This window comes from Phocoena phocoena, chromosome 1 (assembly GCF_963924675.1).
Source record: "Phocoena phocoena chromosome 1, mPhoPho1.1, whole genome shotgun sequence".
NCBI lineage: Eukaryota > Metazoa > Chordata > Mammalia > Artiodactyla > Phocoenidae > Phocoena > Phocoena phocoena.
The window spans coordinates 159,867,427-159,882,283 of NC_089219.1; the positions used below are offsets into that span (position 1 = coordinate 159,867,427).

The 14,857-nt window shown below is 38.0% G+C and overlaps 1 protein-coding gene across 2 annotated transcripts; it reads left to right on the forward strand.

Annotated features, from left to right (window-relative positions):
- Positions 1-211: 211 nt before the first annotated feature.
- Positions 212-6,383, forward strand: ZBTB18 (zinc finger and BTB domain containing 18). 2 transcript variants are annotated; one of them, XM_065888690.1, is made up of 3 exons: positions 353-365; positions 2,712-4,085; positions 4,118-4,197. In XM_065888690.1, the coding sequence occupies exons 1-3, from the start codon at positions 353-355 to the stop codon at positions 4,195-4,197; spliced, it is 1,467 nt and encodes a 488-aa protein (XP_065744762.1). The 2 variants fall into 2 exon arrangements, with proteins under 2 accessions (XP_065744755.1, XP_065744762.1); XM_065888683.1 differs by having other exon boundaries at positions 212-365; positions 2,712-6,383.
- Positions 6,384-14,857: the final 8,474 nt, after the last annotated feature.

The window sequence follows — 14,857 nt, forward strand, 5'->3', positions numbered from 1 at the left end:
AAAGGGAGACTTTGAAGTATTTTGTTTATACTAACAGAAGAGAAAAGTTCTCCTAAGAAAAAGCTGGTGGCAGGAGTGTAGAGGAGTAGCATATGGCATTAAAAGGAGCACAGCTGGAGGTAGCATTTCCATCTGAACATGATGTCAGAGCAGCTGACAGCCTGCCATCCCTCAGCCTTTTATTCTAACACACAGACAGGGAGTTAGTGTGTGCGGATCTGTGGTGGAGAAGGTATCTCATTCCTCTCTAACATCATCTCCACTTTGCATCTGTCTCTTAGTCTGCTTTTTTTCCACCGATGTAACAGACCTGGAGCCAGCAAGACTCAGAGGAAAGGACTTAATCAGGTTTATGTGTCCTAAAGGTAGGAGTAGCAAGAGATTAGATGGAGCATATTTCTGTTTTGGTGTTTATTTAATTTTAAAAAATCACATTACTTTTCTAATCCAGTTTAAGAATAAAATATGAACTTGAGTATTAAATGAACATCTTATTGGAGTTGAGAGTCTTGGGCTTGTTTAGTTTTAATTTCTATCCCTCTTGCTCGATCGGGTAAATAACTTTAATATGCAGAAATATTTCAAGTTTTGAGATGTTAAGAAAGACTTTGAAATATTGCTTTTTGAGATCAATTTGGATTAAAATCCTTTTTTTGTTGTTGTTGTTCACTGCTATTTAGATTTCTTTTGCTTTTGGAGTCGGGGGTGGGGGAGAAATAGTAAACTGTATGGAATCCAGCATTCAAACTTATATGAGAAGATTTTTCTAGTTAAGAAGCTAGATTGTTGTGTAATTAATTCCACTGTGAAACTTTATTCTTCAAAACATTCAGCAGCACTACTGAAACATACAGCTGTAGTGCTTTTATAACCGAAGGGTTTTTTTAAAAGAAAAAAAAAAAAAACTTTTGTCCCCAGGAGAATAGTTTGACTGGTTTCCTCATTTCTCTTTCAAATATATATTTAAGAGATCTTTTATTTCAGCATAACGATAATTATTTGCAGGAGTTTTTGTGTTAGCGACTAATTTAGAACTTGTAGATTTGAGCTGCCTGAATTGGCCAGACAGCTGTAATCGCACTCCTCTATTCTTAATCTCTTTATCTGGGCAGCAGCTGCCATATGGCCACAGTCAGCTGGATCAGATGTTTATAAGCTTCCTTCTTCGTCCCTCTCTGTCCTCTCAGCCTCCTAATTTGATCACGGCTACCTTGTGAGCTGCCCTCCAATCTTTATTTTTAGCCCTCTCAAGGATTAGGATTGATGTTAGCTGTGGGGCACTTGAAGTGATTGTATTGTAAATCTTGGTTTATTCTAGCAGTGGCATCTTGCAGAATGTATTGGGTTAGGATGAAAGTTTTAGCCCATTTTGGGCAAAGTGTAGAAGAAGCAGGGAAGTAATTTTTAAATATTAAATGAATATGTATCCATTCTCCAAATGCACTTTTTGAGATGGATGGTGTGGAACTTTGCTTCTGGTCATAGGAAAGGGGAAGTCAGGTTTAAGGAGTTGAATTTTGTGGTTGAATTTTGACCCTTTGTACATCTGCGTCTCTCCTGCCTCCATTTTACCCTCTTTCACCAGAAAATAAGGGCAACAGTGCATATTTGAAAGAATAAAAGCTAGTCGGAAAACAAAATATATCAAATTATGTTGAAACAAAGTATTTTCTGTTGACTGAGGTATCGGGGAGTCAAAAGAATAGTTTCTCTTTTACTAGCAAGACTTTTTTTTTCTTTTTTTGTATGGTGAACCTGTAAAGCTTTTGAGTTTCATTTGAATGTAATATGCCTTTATTTAAAAGTTTGCATTAATTTTAATATGGAACTCATTTTGCTTTGCAACAGATCAAAGTTTAGATGAGAATTTTCAGAGTTAAATAAAGCTCTTCTGGTTCTTAATATTCTAGATGTACAGATTTTACAAAGAAATATAACCATTTCTTTTTCTCAATTCATTAAAAAAAATTTGGATTTGTTCATAGTAGAGATGATCTTTTCCATCTGTTGGTGTAGTTCCTTCTGATCTCATACATGTGTGCTATACCTGCAAATCTTAAGGCATTAACATCTGTTTCTATACACAGGGCTTTTGTTGTTTTAACACTCTGACTTTAAAAGTAAGTTGTTTGCTAATTTCTGGACTAATTATGCGGTTTCATTTTTTTTTTTTCTTGATTCAGCCAAATGTGTGTTTAAATTGTGCTTGCTAAGTGCAGTCAAGTATCAAAAGTAATAAAATAAAAAAGGATGGTTGAACAAGTTTTCTGAATCTTCCAGAATGTGTTTGGGACTTTTCTTTGTTCATTATTTGAGTTGTTCCCTTTGAAATTAAAGCTATTTTGTAGGTTTTGTAGGACATAATTTGATGATTAGAGTTAATTAAATTTCTTCTGAAAGAGACCTAAATTCTTATTCTCAGTAAGAGACTGTACTGAAATTAACGCTTTTAAAACTTGACTAAAAGTTCAAGGAAGGTGGAGATGCATCAGAGACTGTTTGGCTGGGGTAAGAAGTTTCAAAAGTGTACATTTTTCTTCTTGCATTTGGTTCTGTGTGTGTGATTTGGTAGTGCTTGGGTCATTAGCCTGATTAAAATTCAGGGACATGTACCTCCGTGGCCCAAGCTGATTTTTTTTTTTTAAATGGGGACTAGAGCCTTGACAAGTTGTTCCTAAGCAGGCTCTCATGAGAAATTTCTCTCTTCCCAGGTTATGAAGACAGTATGGAGTTTCCAGACCATAGTAGACATTTGCTGCAGTGTCTGAGCGAGCAGAGACATCAGGGTTTTCTTTGTGACTGCACTGTTCTGGTGGGAGATGCCCAGTTCCGAGCGCACCGAGCTGTACTGGCTTCATGCAGCATGTATTTCCACCTCTTTTACAAGGACCAGCTGGACAAAAGAGACATTGTTCATCTGAACAGCGACATTGTTACAGCCCCAGCCTTCGCTCTCCTGCTTGAATTCATGTATGAAGGGAAACTCCAGTTCAAAGACTTGCCCATTGAAGACGTGCTAGCAGCTGCCAGTTATCTCCACATGTATGACATTGTCAAAGTCTGCAAAAAGAAGCTGAAAGAGAAAGCCACCACAGAGGCAGACAGCACCAAAAAGGAAGAAGACGCTTCAAGTTGTTCGGACAAAGTCGAGAGTCTCTCTGATGGCAGCAGCCACATGGCAGGCGATTTGCCCAGTGATGAAGATGAAGGGGAAGATGAAAAATTGAACATCTTGCCTAGCAAAAGGGACTTGGCGGCCGAGCCTGGGAACATGTGGATGCGATTGCCCTCGGACTCAGCAGGCATCCCCCAGGCTGGCGGAGAGGCAGAGCCACACGCCACAGCAGCTGGAAAAACAGTAGCCAGCCCCTGCAGCTCAACAGAGTCTTTGTCCCAGAGGTCTGTCACCTCCGTGAGGGATTCGGCAGATGTTGACTGTGTGCTGGACCTGTCTGTCAAGTCCAGCCTTTCAGGAGTTGAAAATCTGAACAGCTCTTATTTCTCTTCACAGGACGTGCTGAGAAGCAACCTGGTGCAGGTGAAGGTGGAGAAAGAGGCTTCCTGTGATGAGAGTGATGTTGGCACTAATGACTATGACATGGAACATAGCACTGTGAAAGAGAGTGTGAGCACTAATAACAGGGTACAGTATGAGCCTGCCCATCTGGCTCCGCTGAGGGAGGACTCGGTCCTGAGGGAGCTGGAGCGGGAGGACAAAGGCAGCGACGACGAGATGATGACCCCCGAGAGCGAGCGGGTCCAGGTGGAGGGCGGCATGGAGAGCGGTCTGCTGCCCTACGTCTCCAACATCCTGAGCCCGGCGGGCCAGATCTTCATGTGCCCCCTGTGCAACAAGGTCTTCCCCAGCCCGCACATCCTGCAGATCCACCTGAGCACGCACTTCCGCGAGCAGGACGGCCTGCGCAGCAAGCCGGCCGCCGACGTCAACGTGCCCACCTGCTCTCTGTGCGGGAAGACGTTCTCCTGCATGTACACCCTGAAGCGCCACGAGAGGACTCACTCGGGCGAGAAGCCCTACACGTGCACCCAGTGCGGCAAGAGCTTCCAGTACTCGCACAACCTGAGCCGCCACGCCGTGGTGCACACGCGCGAAAAGCCGCACGCCTGCAAGTGGTGCGAGCGCAGGTTCACGCAGTCCGGGGACCTGTACCGGCACATCCGCAAGTTCCACTGTGAGTTGGTGAACTCCTTGTCCGTCAAAAGCGAGGCGCTGAGCCTGCCCGCTGTCAGAGACTGGACCTTAGAAGATAGCTCTCAAGAACTCTGGAAATAATTTTATATGTATATATAAATAATATATATATACCTATATATAAATAGATCTCTATATAGTTGTGGTACGGTCTAAAAGCAGTCTTGTTTCCTGGAACTGAAAGGTTGGGGTATTAACTTGTTTTTGCACTTTAGAATAGCATGAGAATCTCACTAATTTAGCATTCTGGTAAAAGAAACTTTAGAGCAAGTCGGAGAATAGAGAGGTGTTTTTCTTTCTTTCAAGGGGGGTAGGGGAAGTAAGCCAATAAGAACCTTTGAAACAAATCGTCCTATCACAAAATGCTTTCCTAGGGCCTATTTTGTCAGCACTGCGGTGTCTTTTGAGCTCTCTCTTTTTTTCCCACCTTTTCTTTTTTTTTTAAGTAGAAATTCCCTCCGGTTTTATTAGCCTCTTTATATGTCTCAAATTGCATGAATCTTTTCTGGCTGTTGGAAACCTGAATGCTTTTAGACCCAAATGGAAAATTTCTGAAATGCTGGATTATCTATTTTTAAACAAGCAGTTGACTTAAAACTTTCTGTGGCAACTTCTGGTTTTCTGACGGTTCCCAATGAGAGAAATTCTGAAAGTACACTGGGATCACTGGGACGCTGTCTTTGTGAAGGTTTGCTTGGGATGAAAAAGGATATTGCAGCTTCAGCAGTGTTGAACTGTGTGTTGAAAAATGTGAATTACTGTTATTGTATACTGTAATTGATTACATGGGCTGGGGGGGTGTCAAAGGACTTGACAGGTTGTGTTGATGCTCTTAGTTGAGTCTTGAAAAGTAAATATTAACGCTACAGAAATGCATGAGTTTCAATATATTTTTTGTCTTTGTTTGCATTGTATAACTTTAACGAGTGAGTTTAAAATTATTTAATTTCCTTAGAAAAATAGCACCATTTGGAAAAAAAAAAAACCTGGTGTTATGAAGAACGTTAATGCACTGTTTTTATTTTATATAATTTAAATTGACTTTCCCACTGTCTTTAAGTTGAAACTGTTAAGCTGAATAAAAACTTAAGCTGCAAATTGATAACTTCGCTACATAACAAGGAAAATATAAATGTTTACAAAAGGCTTAAAGATTTGCATGTGCAGTGTGCATTTTATAACAAAACTTCTAATTGCACAAAACCCAGGCCAGCTCAAAGTTTAGATGTACACATTTACCCAGTTGAGCGTTTTTAGAGTAACTACTGCACAAATTGACAATAGGTCATTCTCTTTTTTTGCTCCCCTTTTCTTTTTCTCCCCTTCTTCCTTTCCCTCCCTTCCTCCTTCCCTCCCGCCCCTCCCCCCCCCCCCAAACTCATGAAAAGATTCTATGGACTGAAAAAGCCCCAGGCTGAAAGGACTGGACTGCCTTGATTGACATGGGGAAGGGGGTTAGTAGACTATGTGTATCGCGGCAGCAGAGGCTGCAGCCCAACGTGTGGTTTTAATGACCAGCACGCAGGGCAAAGCATTTTGCACAGTGTTTGTTTTCCTGTCTTGCACTTACAAATAAGGTCTATGGGAGTAGCATGGAAAACGTTTGCTGTTTTTCCCTTTTTTTTTTTTTAATTGCTTTTGTTTAAAATTTGATCGCCTTAACTACTGTAAACATAGCCTATTTTTGTGCTTAAGATACTGAATGGAAAACTCCATTGTGTGTTGCTGGACTGTTTTGGAAATATTTGGTCAAATGTGTGTTAATTTGGCTGTAATGGCATTTAAAGCAAACAAACAAACAAAAAAAGCTGTGAAAATGGCCTTGGAGCATTATCTTTAGTTACTTGAAGAGTTTCTAGTTTTTTTTAAATACAGTTTATGTTAAAATAATTTTTATTAATTTAGAGAAGACAATCAATGTCTGTGAGAAAACGGACTTTCTTTTGGATTTTCTTTTTGTGGTCATTGTGAGTGATTGCTTTTTCCTTTTATTAGTTTCACATTCTTCCTTTGTTCTAAAACTTAGACTGACATCTAGCTTTGACAATCATAGTATGTTTTATTTTCCTGAGGGGGGAATAACTTATAATGCTGTTTAGTTTTGTACTATTGGTGTGTTGGTGAATTTTTAAACTGTGTGCTAACTGCAATAAATTATATGAACTGAGAATTTTTGTGTGTTTTTTAAATTGTGATTGTGTACTACATAGATCCTAAATATGTATCATACATGGCATCTCTCTTTTTAATACCAATTCTGTTCAGAGCTTATGAATTATTAGAATGCCTTAAATCACTCAAATGGAAGTGTGCAAACATTTTGCTTCTAGTCATTTAAGAAGATACTAAATGCACATTTAAAAAATGTGACCCATTTTCTATAGCCTAGATCAGGAATGTTAAGGTAACTCTCTAGAAATTTGTGAATGTGTGAAACCTCAAGTGGCAGCATAGATTTTTTGTAATGTGCTGTACAACTACTAATCCATACACCATAAGTCATATTTTCATGGGTAATTTTATCCTAAGTTGATTGGTCAAATCTATTCTTCTGTGTTCTGGTTTAAGTGGAAAATTGAAGGAGACCGGATGTCTTAATTTGGAAAAATGCTTGGCTAACGACTGGAATTCTAGGCAATCGAATTAGCAGGCATTCGACTGTTCAAGAATAGCTGTATACGTCCTCTTTGTTCCTGGGAGAACTCAAAAGTTCCCAGGTTTTAATTTCTCAGTTTTAACTAAAATGTAATTAAGTTCATGCAACCATTTAAAAAAACTGTTCCGTAATTTTTGTGATCGTCCCATCTTCATGCTTGCCTCATTGGGCTTGTCAAGGTGAGAAACGTTTGCTGGTTGACCTAAAGAATTGACAGCACTCACACGTGCCAGACAGTTCTATAGAGGAATTGTTACACGCCGTCGTCCTAAGTGTGAGCACGGCTGGCACCGACCTGAGAGTTTCTGTATATCCTGGAATCTATAATTGTCCATAACTTCCAGCCTTAAAGATACCTATGAAAATACAGTTTTACATGATTATTGTCAAAATTAAATCCATTTATATTAGTGACCTATAGTAAGGTTAATATTCTTAACTTTGTTGGAAGTGGGATATAAGGTCTGGAGCTTGAAAATGTACCAGTTGTAAGTTCCCTGATGGCTTTGGATGGGAATCCCAAAAGATTGTCATAAAGCGCAATTAGTAATTTACTATTTGGGATCCTACCTTTCCCTTTTTTTGTTGAAACAGGCTTTCTGTTACATGAAACTCACTTGGTTTTAACTAACCAAACATTGTTTCACATGAAAGGGTCACAGCATCTCCAAGCTTTCTGAGGATATCGAGAGTTGTAATTTAGTTCCACTGACTAGCATCTAATTTTAAATGAGGAGCATTATCTTAACTGGATCCACTTATAAAAACAGTATTTTGACATGAACTTTGGAAGAAATAACTTCTTAAAACATTGCTCGCAAAACTAGAACAATTACACAAATCGCCACATTTGATAAGTGAAGGAATCAGTTGTTTATTCACTACATTTTTTAAAAAGGAAATTAATTTTTCGCGTAATCATGTTGGAAACCATTCAGTTTGCTCTCCCCTTTGACATCGGGCTGATACATAAGTATATTTTAAATACATGGTTTCATTTACTTTTGAAAACATCTGTTTCTTTTAGATAATCAATTATGCCCTAGATTAATGTGAGCCCAGCATTGTGTGCAAGGTGTACCCTAGGAGATCCAAGAAGTATGCAATGTTAAGGATACTGGTTTTGGATTTCCTTTCTAGTTAATCATGCTACCAGATTAATAGGTGAATCAAGTAGAGTTTTGTTTTTGGTTTTTTTAAAATACGCTTGTCGTAATGATCTACAAACAGGTTACTGGAAGACTAGAAAAAGGTAAACATTTTATTAAAATTATAGAGCTCACATTAAAATGGCTGAAATATTTATTTTTCAGGTAAAACAAAAGTTTTGAACTGTTATCAAAGAAAACGATTGTTTTTTTAACCCAAGAAGTAATAGTACTTAAAAAATCTTGAATCTCCCAAAAGTTTTATCACTAGAACGCAAAACATATAAAAACTTGACTTTAAAAATCCCATTGTACCAGATTAGAATTAAAAAAAAAAAAACTCACCATCTCAAAATTTCCTGTATTGTATGACTACATTTTATTATAAAGCTTAAAACATTCTTTGGTTTCCAGTTTAATGAGGGAAACTTTCACATACATCTGGATAGCAAACTCAGATAATTTTAGTTTTAATTTGTAGATATTGATCTAAATTTTTCATTATAATTGTTTCCATGTTTGAAACTTACTGATAAGGTACAGTGAATTGAGTGTGAATTTTGAAATCCAGGACCGAAGAGCTCAGTCCTTCTCTTTAAAGTCATTTGCCATTAAAATGCTAGAGATAATACCATTTTTTTAAAAAAAGCAATTTTATTTTTAAAAGCAAATAACTTTTAGGAGTTTCATTTTGGCTACAGTCCAAGTTTACTACACTGATAGGATTTTTGTCTCTTATGTTAAAAATTTCCTGCCTTTGGCCTGCTGAAACATGGCAAAGTATCTTTTGTATGTGATCCTTTGGTCCAAAATGTAGAACCATTTATCTTTTGACTTTGTCGATGTAGTTACATAGAAACATTTTATGTTTCTAGCCTTCCCCACCCCTTCTTAGATTTTCTTAGTATTATAAAAGGAAAGCTAAAGCAGTCAGATCATACTGATGATGCTGGAGGTTTTTAGAAATATTCATTCATTTACAGAGACATTTTAGAAATTAAACTTTTAGCATTTTGCAAACTGATCCCTTAAAAATCTTTTCTAATTAATTTCTGTAACTTCTTGTGAAAGAAACTGAACTCCAAATTTAAAACGTTGTAACAAGGAAGGGTGAGGTCATAGAAATGAAACGGTAACTTGAAAAGTTTTTAAGCCCAATTACTTTATAAGTATCTGCTTACACTAAATAATTTGTTGAATTAACTGTCCAGATAATTCAGGCTCATAGAATAGCTTTTTCCTAAAATATTCAAGCACTTGGAAGAAATCAGGTTTTTTTGGAGAGAGAGAAATGAACTATCTAGTTAAGTTTCCTGATTCTATTCTAACATTTATTAATTTACTGTTACTCTTGATCCCTAGGATTAAGTGAGCATGGTACTTTCCTCTGGCTGAAGGGTAGTTTGCAAAACAATTCTGTCAAAACTAAAATGTTTCTTGAAGTTTACAGGCACTTGTCCCCCTTTTCTAATTGTCTTCAGGAATGGGTTTGCAGTTGAGCTTGCATTTTGCTATAGGAGGCAATTCTCTCTAGTTCGTTTGGCAGGAGAGGAGCAAAAACCCAATTTGGCTTTAAAATGTAGCACATTAGTCAGTAACAGTTTCAGTGAGGATATTTAGAGTGGCTTTGAGAGGCCGTGTGACACAGAGAGTCCATTCACCGAAATGACTTATTTACAGTTTATTATAATCTCTGTAGTTAATCATTAAATCAAGTAGCTTTTAGTCAGTGTCCATATGCAGGCTTAATATGACTATATAGGAATTTTTAAAAGTCATATTGGCCTAAATACTCAAGTTTGTAAAAAGTATATTTGTAGTTAGTATGAAGTGGTACATGGAAAAATGTATTCGAATATTTGTAAACATTTATAGGCTAGATTAACTCTGTTGTTTAAATACATAATGCATGTAAGTACAATGATACTGAGGTCGAAAGACTAGCATAGCCTTATTCACGCGTGCTGTGTCCAATCAGAGCTAACTCTTCCTATGGGATAGAGCTTAGAAGAATTAACCACGTATAAGTTTAAAATATAGATTACTCAAAATGATGTATAAATAAGGACAGAGTCACCTCTTTTTAAAAAATCATACTTAGTACAGTGTGCACTTCAACTTTGAGGGGATTGCTAAACACCCTGACACTTATTTGTGTACGTCTATTGCTCTGAAATGATCTGTGATCAAAGTAGGAGCATTTAAGCTTTTAATCTGAACCTTTTAAATTTGTTCTTAAAAACAGACTAAAAATTATATGTATGTATGTTTCCTGTGGACCACTTTTTGGAACTGTGTCATGTAAATGAGCTGTTTGGTAACATTGAAGTGCCTATTGCATGTTTACTAGACACACCACAACACTTCCTAGGATGTCTATCTGGATAAGTTCTAGTAAAGCACAATGATACAATAATAGATAATTAAAACATTTAAGAAAAGCATTTATTGCTTGTGAGCCATAGCCACAGAAGTTTGTGACATCTATTAAAAAAATCCATTTCTTCTCATTTATAACTATTTCTCTGTGTACTTAAAATCCTCATCAAATAGAAAAAAATTGAGCGTAGAACCATATTCCAAGAAAATCTAATTTATAAGGTTATTTCTATAACTGCTTTTGAGAAAGAGGGTCTCTTACATGACAGCAGGGAGAAATGGTATAGGTTTATATTCAAAGCATAGACATTATACACATGCCCTTATTGTAAAATTTAGTATCTCTTCAGAAACCTGAAGATTTTGCAACCAAATAAATGAAAAAGAAACTGAAGGCTGGCAGATGGAATATTCTTTAGGTTTTTATTTTTGTTGAGACTCAAACTAAAATTCATACTTTATAGTCTGTTCTCTGCTTTTCTCAGTGTCCTTTTATTAATTACAAGAGGGTAAATTTTATGCATTGAGTGATTTTTGATACCATTGCACAATGGAATTTTTCAACCAAGTTGTTTTTGTGTGTGAATTTCTACCATTTTGAAAAATTGAAATAAATTTGAATGAAAACTACATTTGAGCTTGGCCCTATTTACCAGTCTGCACCAGCAAACCACATACATATATCCAGTGAGTGAGTCCGAAGCCTGCGGACCAAGGAGCTGAGGCATTTCCAGGTGCTCCTTTTAATAAACCACATTGAACTCAATGAAATCCTTAGGTTAAGAGAAAAAAAATGAAAGGATATGTTGAGGCACAATGACGTTTTGTTTTTCACACTACGTGTGAAGTCTAGAAAACGTGGTAATTTCTCACATTCTATTTATATGTTATTTTACTTGAGGGATGCCTCAAAGCAGTAGTAGAATCTCTTATGTGCAAAAGGGGGAGGGAGGGCGGGCTTGTCATCGTTTATTCAATTTGCTTTGTAAAGGTGCTTATCTTACAGTAAAAAATAATACTTTAGTCAAAATACAGGCAGTTTGAAGGCTTGACCAGCATGGAAGAATTTTAAATGATTGAAGTGTTTCTGTTTAAAAGTCAGTCAAACAACGCCCTCGAACTATGAGGCAACCAATCCTCGTATTGTTATCCTTATTTAATAATACATATATAATTTTTTTCTCTCTCCAAAAATAACATAATTCTTAAGCCTTATAAACAAAAACAATTCCCAGCTTACATCTGTATCCCGAATTTTAAAATTTGCATTCTGGACTGGTTGCTTTTGAAATAATGAATTAATTTTGTTATTCAAATTGCAAAAATCTAATGGCCAGAATGGCCCAATTATTCCCCATTATTTGAAAACCTATATTGTGTGTCTGATATTCTCCCCTTACAAATTGCTGTATCACATGTTCTTCCTAGAAACCACAAAAACTTAGAGCTGAAAGGGGCAAAAGTGACTTCCAGTTTATTCATCCTAAAAGTGGAAGAGCAGGTACAGGGCAAGGCATAAGGAAAGGGAAGAGGTCCAAGGCATTCTGCAAACGTTTCATACATTACCCAAACCTTTAGGTATCTATCATTTTAGACATGAGGTTTTTTTTTTTTCTCTTTAGAGGCACGTGGAGGTTGAATTCCTTGTTCGGGGCACATCTTTGATCAAGTCTGTATCTGAAATCAACATTCTGGTTATGCCCAAATGGTAAAGTTTGCAATATGTAAATATATATTTACCGTGATTGCACTTACTATTGTCTGATATATACATTTACAAGTTGAACCAAAGATTGGAATTATGCTGTTGAATATTTCTCTTCCTGACTTGGATCCTATCAACTATTAAAAGAATTATCATAGCAGAACACTCTCTCCTGTGAGTGAGAAAGGCATGTTTAGGCCCATCTACCTCGGGGTCCCCAGAGCTGAGACCCTGGCTGGATTCTACTGACTGACACGCTCTCCCTCTCTGCTCCCGGCCATGAAAGGGTTGCTTAGGTTTCCAAATATGTTACTAGTTCAACCAAAACGAGGCACTGCTACTTGCAGGCTAGTAACTGCAGAGCTGACAGAGCTGTTGCTGGACGTGCTAAAGGGAGAGAAGAAACACGGATGCATGGCAGAGGGTGGCAGCCAAGACAGGAACCTCAAAACCTGTTTGCTGCTAAAAGGGGAAAATTGAATAACTTTCCACGTAATCTGAAAACTGGCCTTGGTTACTTGGAATGTTTCTAACCCCCTTCTCTCAGTATCATCTGCTTGAGAGAAAGGAGGTTCAAGAGAAAGTTAGGGAAGGTCTACCAACTCGCCACTGGAGGAACCCCACCCTGACACCTTCATTTCTCCTCTTGTAAGAAAGACCAGAAAAATAACGCCCTTCTCATCTTCTTTCTTAGAATAGTGTGAAAATGAATTTGCAAAAGCATTAAGCTCTCAGCAGAAAAGTGCTATGTACATTTGCAGTGACCTCACTATTATAATGATTATTATTTTCACACCAAGATGAAGTTTCTCCTTATCGTAAAGACTTCTTACCAACGTGAGTTTTTTTTAATGTGAATTTTTATGATTTAAATTCATCGAGCACTAACAGATTCAACTTCATCTCAGTTTTAAGCAGGCCCTGAGGAAAGCAATTTCTACATGAAATGTGAAAGTCCAAGTACCATAGGAATGAAAAAGATCCTACAGTCTCAGGTAGGTCTGTACGTCTGTACATGTTTAGGTACGTACACACCTTATAGAACTTACATCATACTTTTGGTTCTTTTTGACGAATCTCCCAAAGCCCTTTCAGCTCTCTATCTGATTAGTCCAAAAACCTAAGCTGGACACATATTTTTTCTCTTAAGGCTGGAGAGACCAAGACCGAAAGCTTCAGCCTATGTTTAATCTTGCATCATAATATAAAAAACAGTATGATTAATATATATAATGATAACGAACAAGCACAGCTCCCCAGAGAAGCACACATATTAAAATGATTTATCAGAGATTTAAATGAGTTACTCCGTTCTCACCAGGAGAAGGTGGCACATGCCAGATAAGAGCTCAGAGCATCTCAATCTCAGGCCTCACATCACCGACGTGCTATTTTATGTGTTAGAGCCATGTTATGGTACACTGCAAATCTATGGGCAAATTGCAACATAGCAAATACATCCATTTGGAGGAAGAGGCACCTGGTGAAAGTCCACGACTCGATGGAATGCAACGCTCTGTTCCTTATAAGGAAACTTTGAGTAAATATTGCCCCGATCAAGCTTACGATCCAACTTTTCCTCGTAACAGGCTTCAAAATCCCCATTCAGTGAGTCCACTATGCTCTTTGATGCAATGCCACTTCACAAAAGCATTCGTGCCACAGTCATCTGGTTTTCTTTTCCTTCTTGCTCTCCTTGATATAATGACACAAATCTCCCTTTTTATTTTATAATTTTCATGGATTTTTTACAAGGCAATGAATGACTTCAACAGTATGTGTTTGGTAAAATAGTCCTTTTGGTTGCTATATTTAAGAGTTTTGTTTTTAAAAAGTTAAAAAACAACAACAAGAAGCAAAAACAAACACCCCCCCCACCTCCCTTTGCTTGGTGCCATAGACAAGAGTCCAAAGGACATTAGCTGCTCCACTGCACACATTGGAAGGGAGAGTTTGCTGTGAGCTCAGTCCTTCTAATAGACTGGCAATTTTGTAAAAGGTTTAGAGGGTTTTGTTTAACCATTTCTGCATGTGTTTTTAATGAGCTCGTGACGGTTGATAACAAAGGCCAGGTTGTGTGTGTGTTTTGCAGCATTTTCTGACCTGATCCCTCCCTGCTGACCAGAGGAATGGGCACCTGTGCTCCTCTCCTGGCTCACCTATGGGAGTCAAGGTGGTGGGCCCATCTCCGGCCTGTCTTCATGCCAGGGATGAATCATGCGGTAGGCAGAGCGGAAGGAGTCTCTTTGTTGACAGCTTTCCATCTGGACTTTGGATACGGCTGATTGTTCGCGTAGCGCGTGCGTTAGCTGGAAGGGGCTATGAGAGTCAGCTCCTCCAGAAGGGATCGGGAGTGTGTAAAACATCAGCAAGCCGCGGCCCAGGATTTCACTCGCAAAGCTCAGAGGAGCGTGTCTGTCCCTGAATTTCAGGTCCCTGGTTTGTGAATGTGGATGACTGCAGCCTGGACAAGCCAGCATTTCATAGTCAATAGGGTCGTTTATAGCCTCCTTCAGATAATCCGACTGGAGTACACCTGAATAAATACATCAAGCTCAGGTGGCTAAAAGTAACCCCCTCTGAGTTTAATAATTAAAATAGAGCTATTCAGATGAACTTCAGTTTGTCATGTATAAATGTAAGAAGCTCCGTAAAGGATGGTGTTTTGTGATTCATATAGGAATATGATGGATGTATGATACGTTTTCCACAGCTATTTAAGAAAAAAAGATTATCTTAGTCATGGGGTAGAGTTA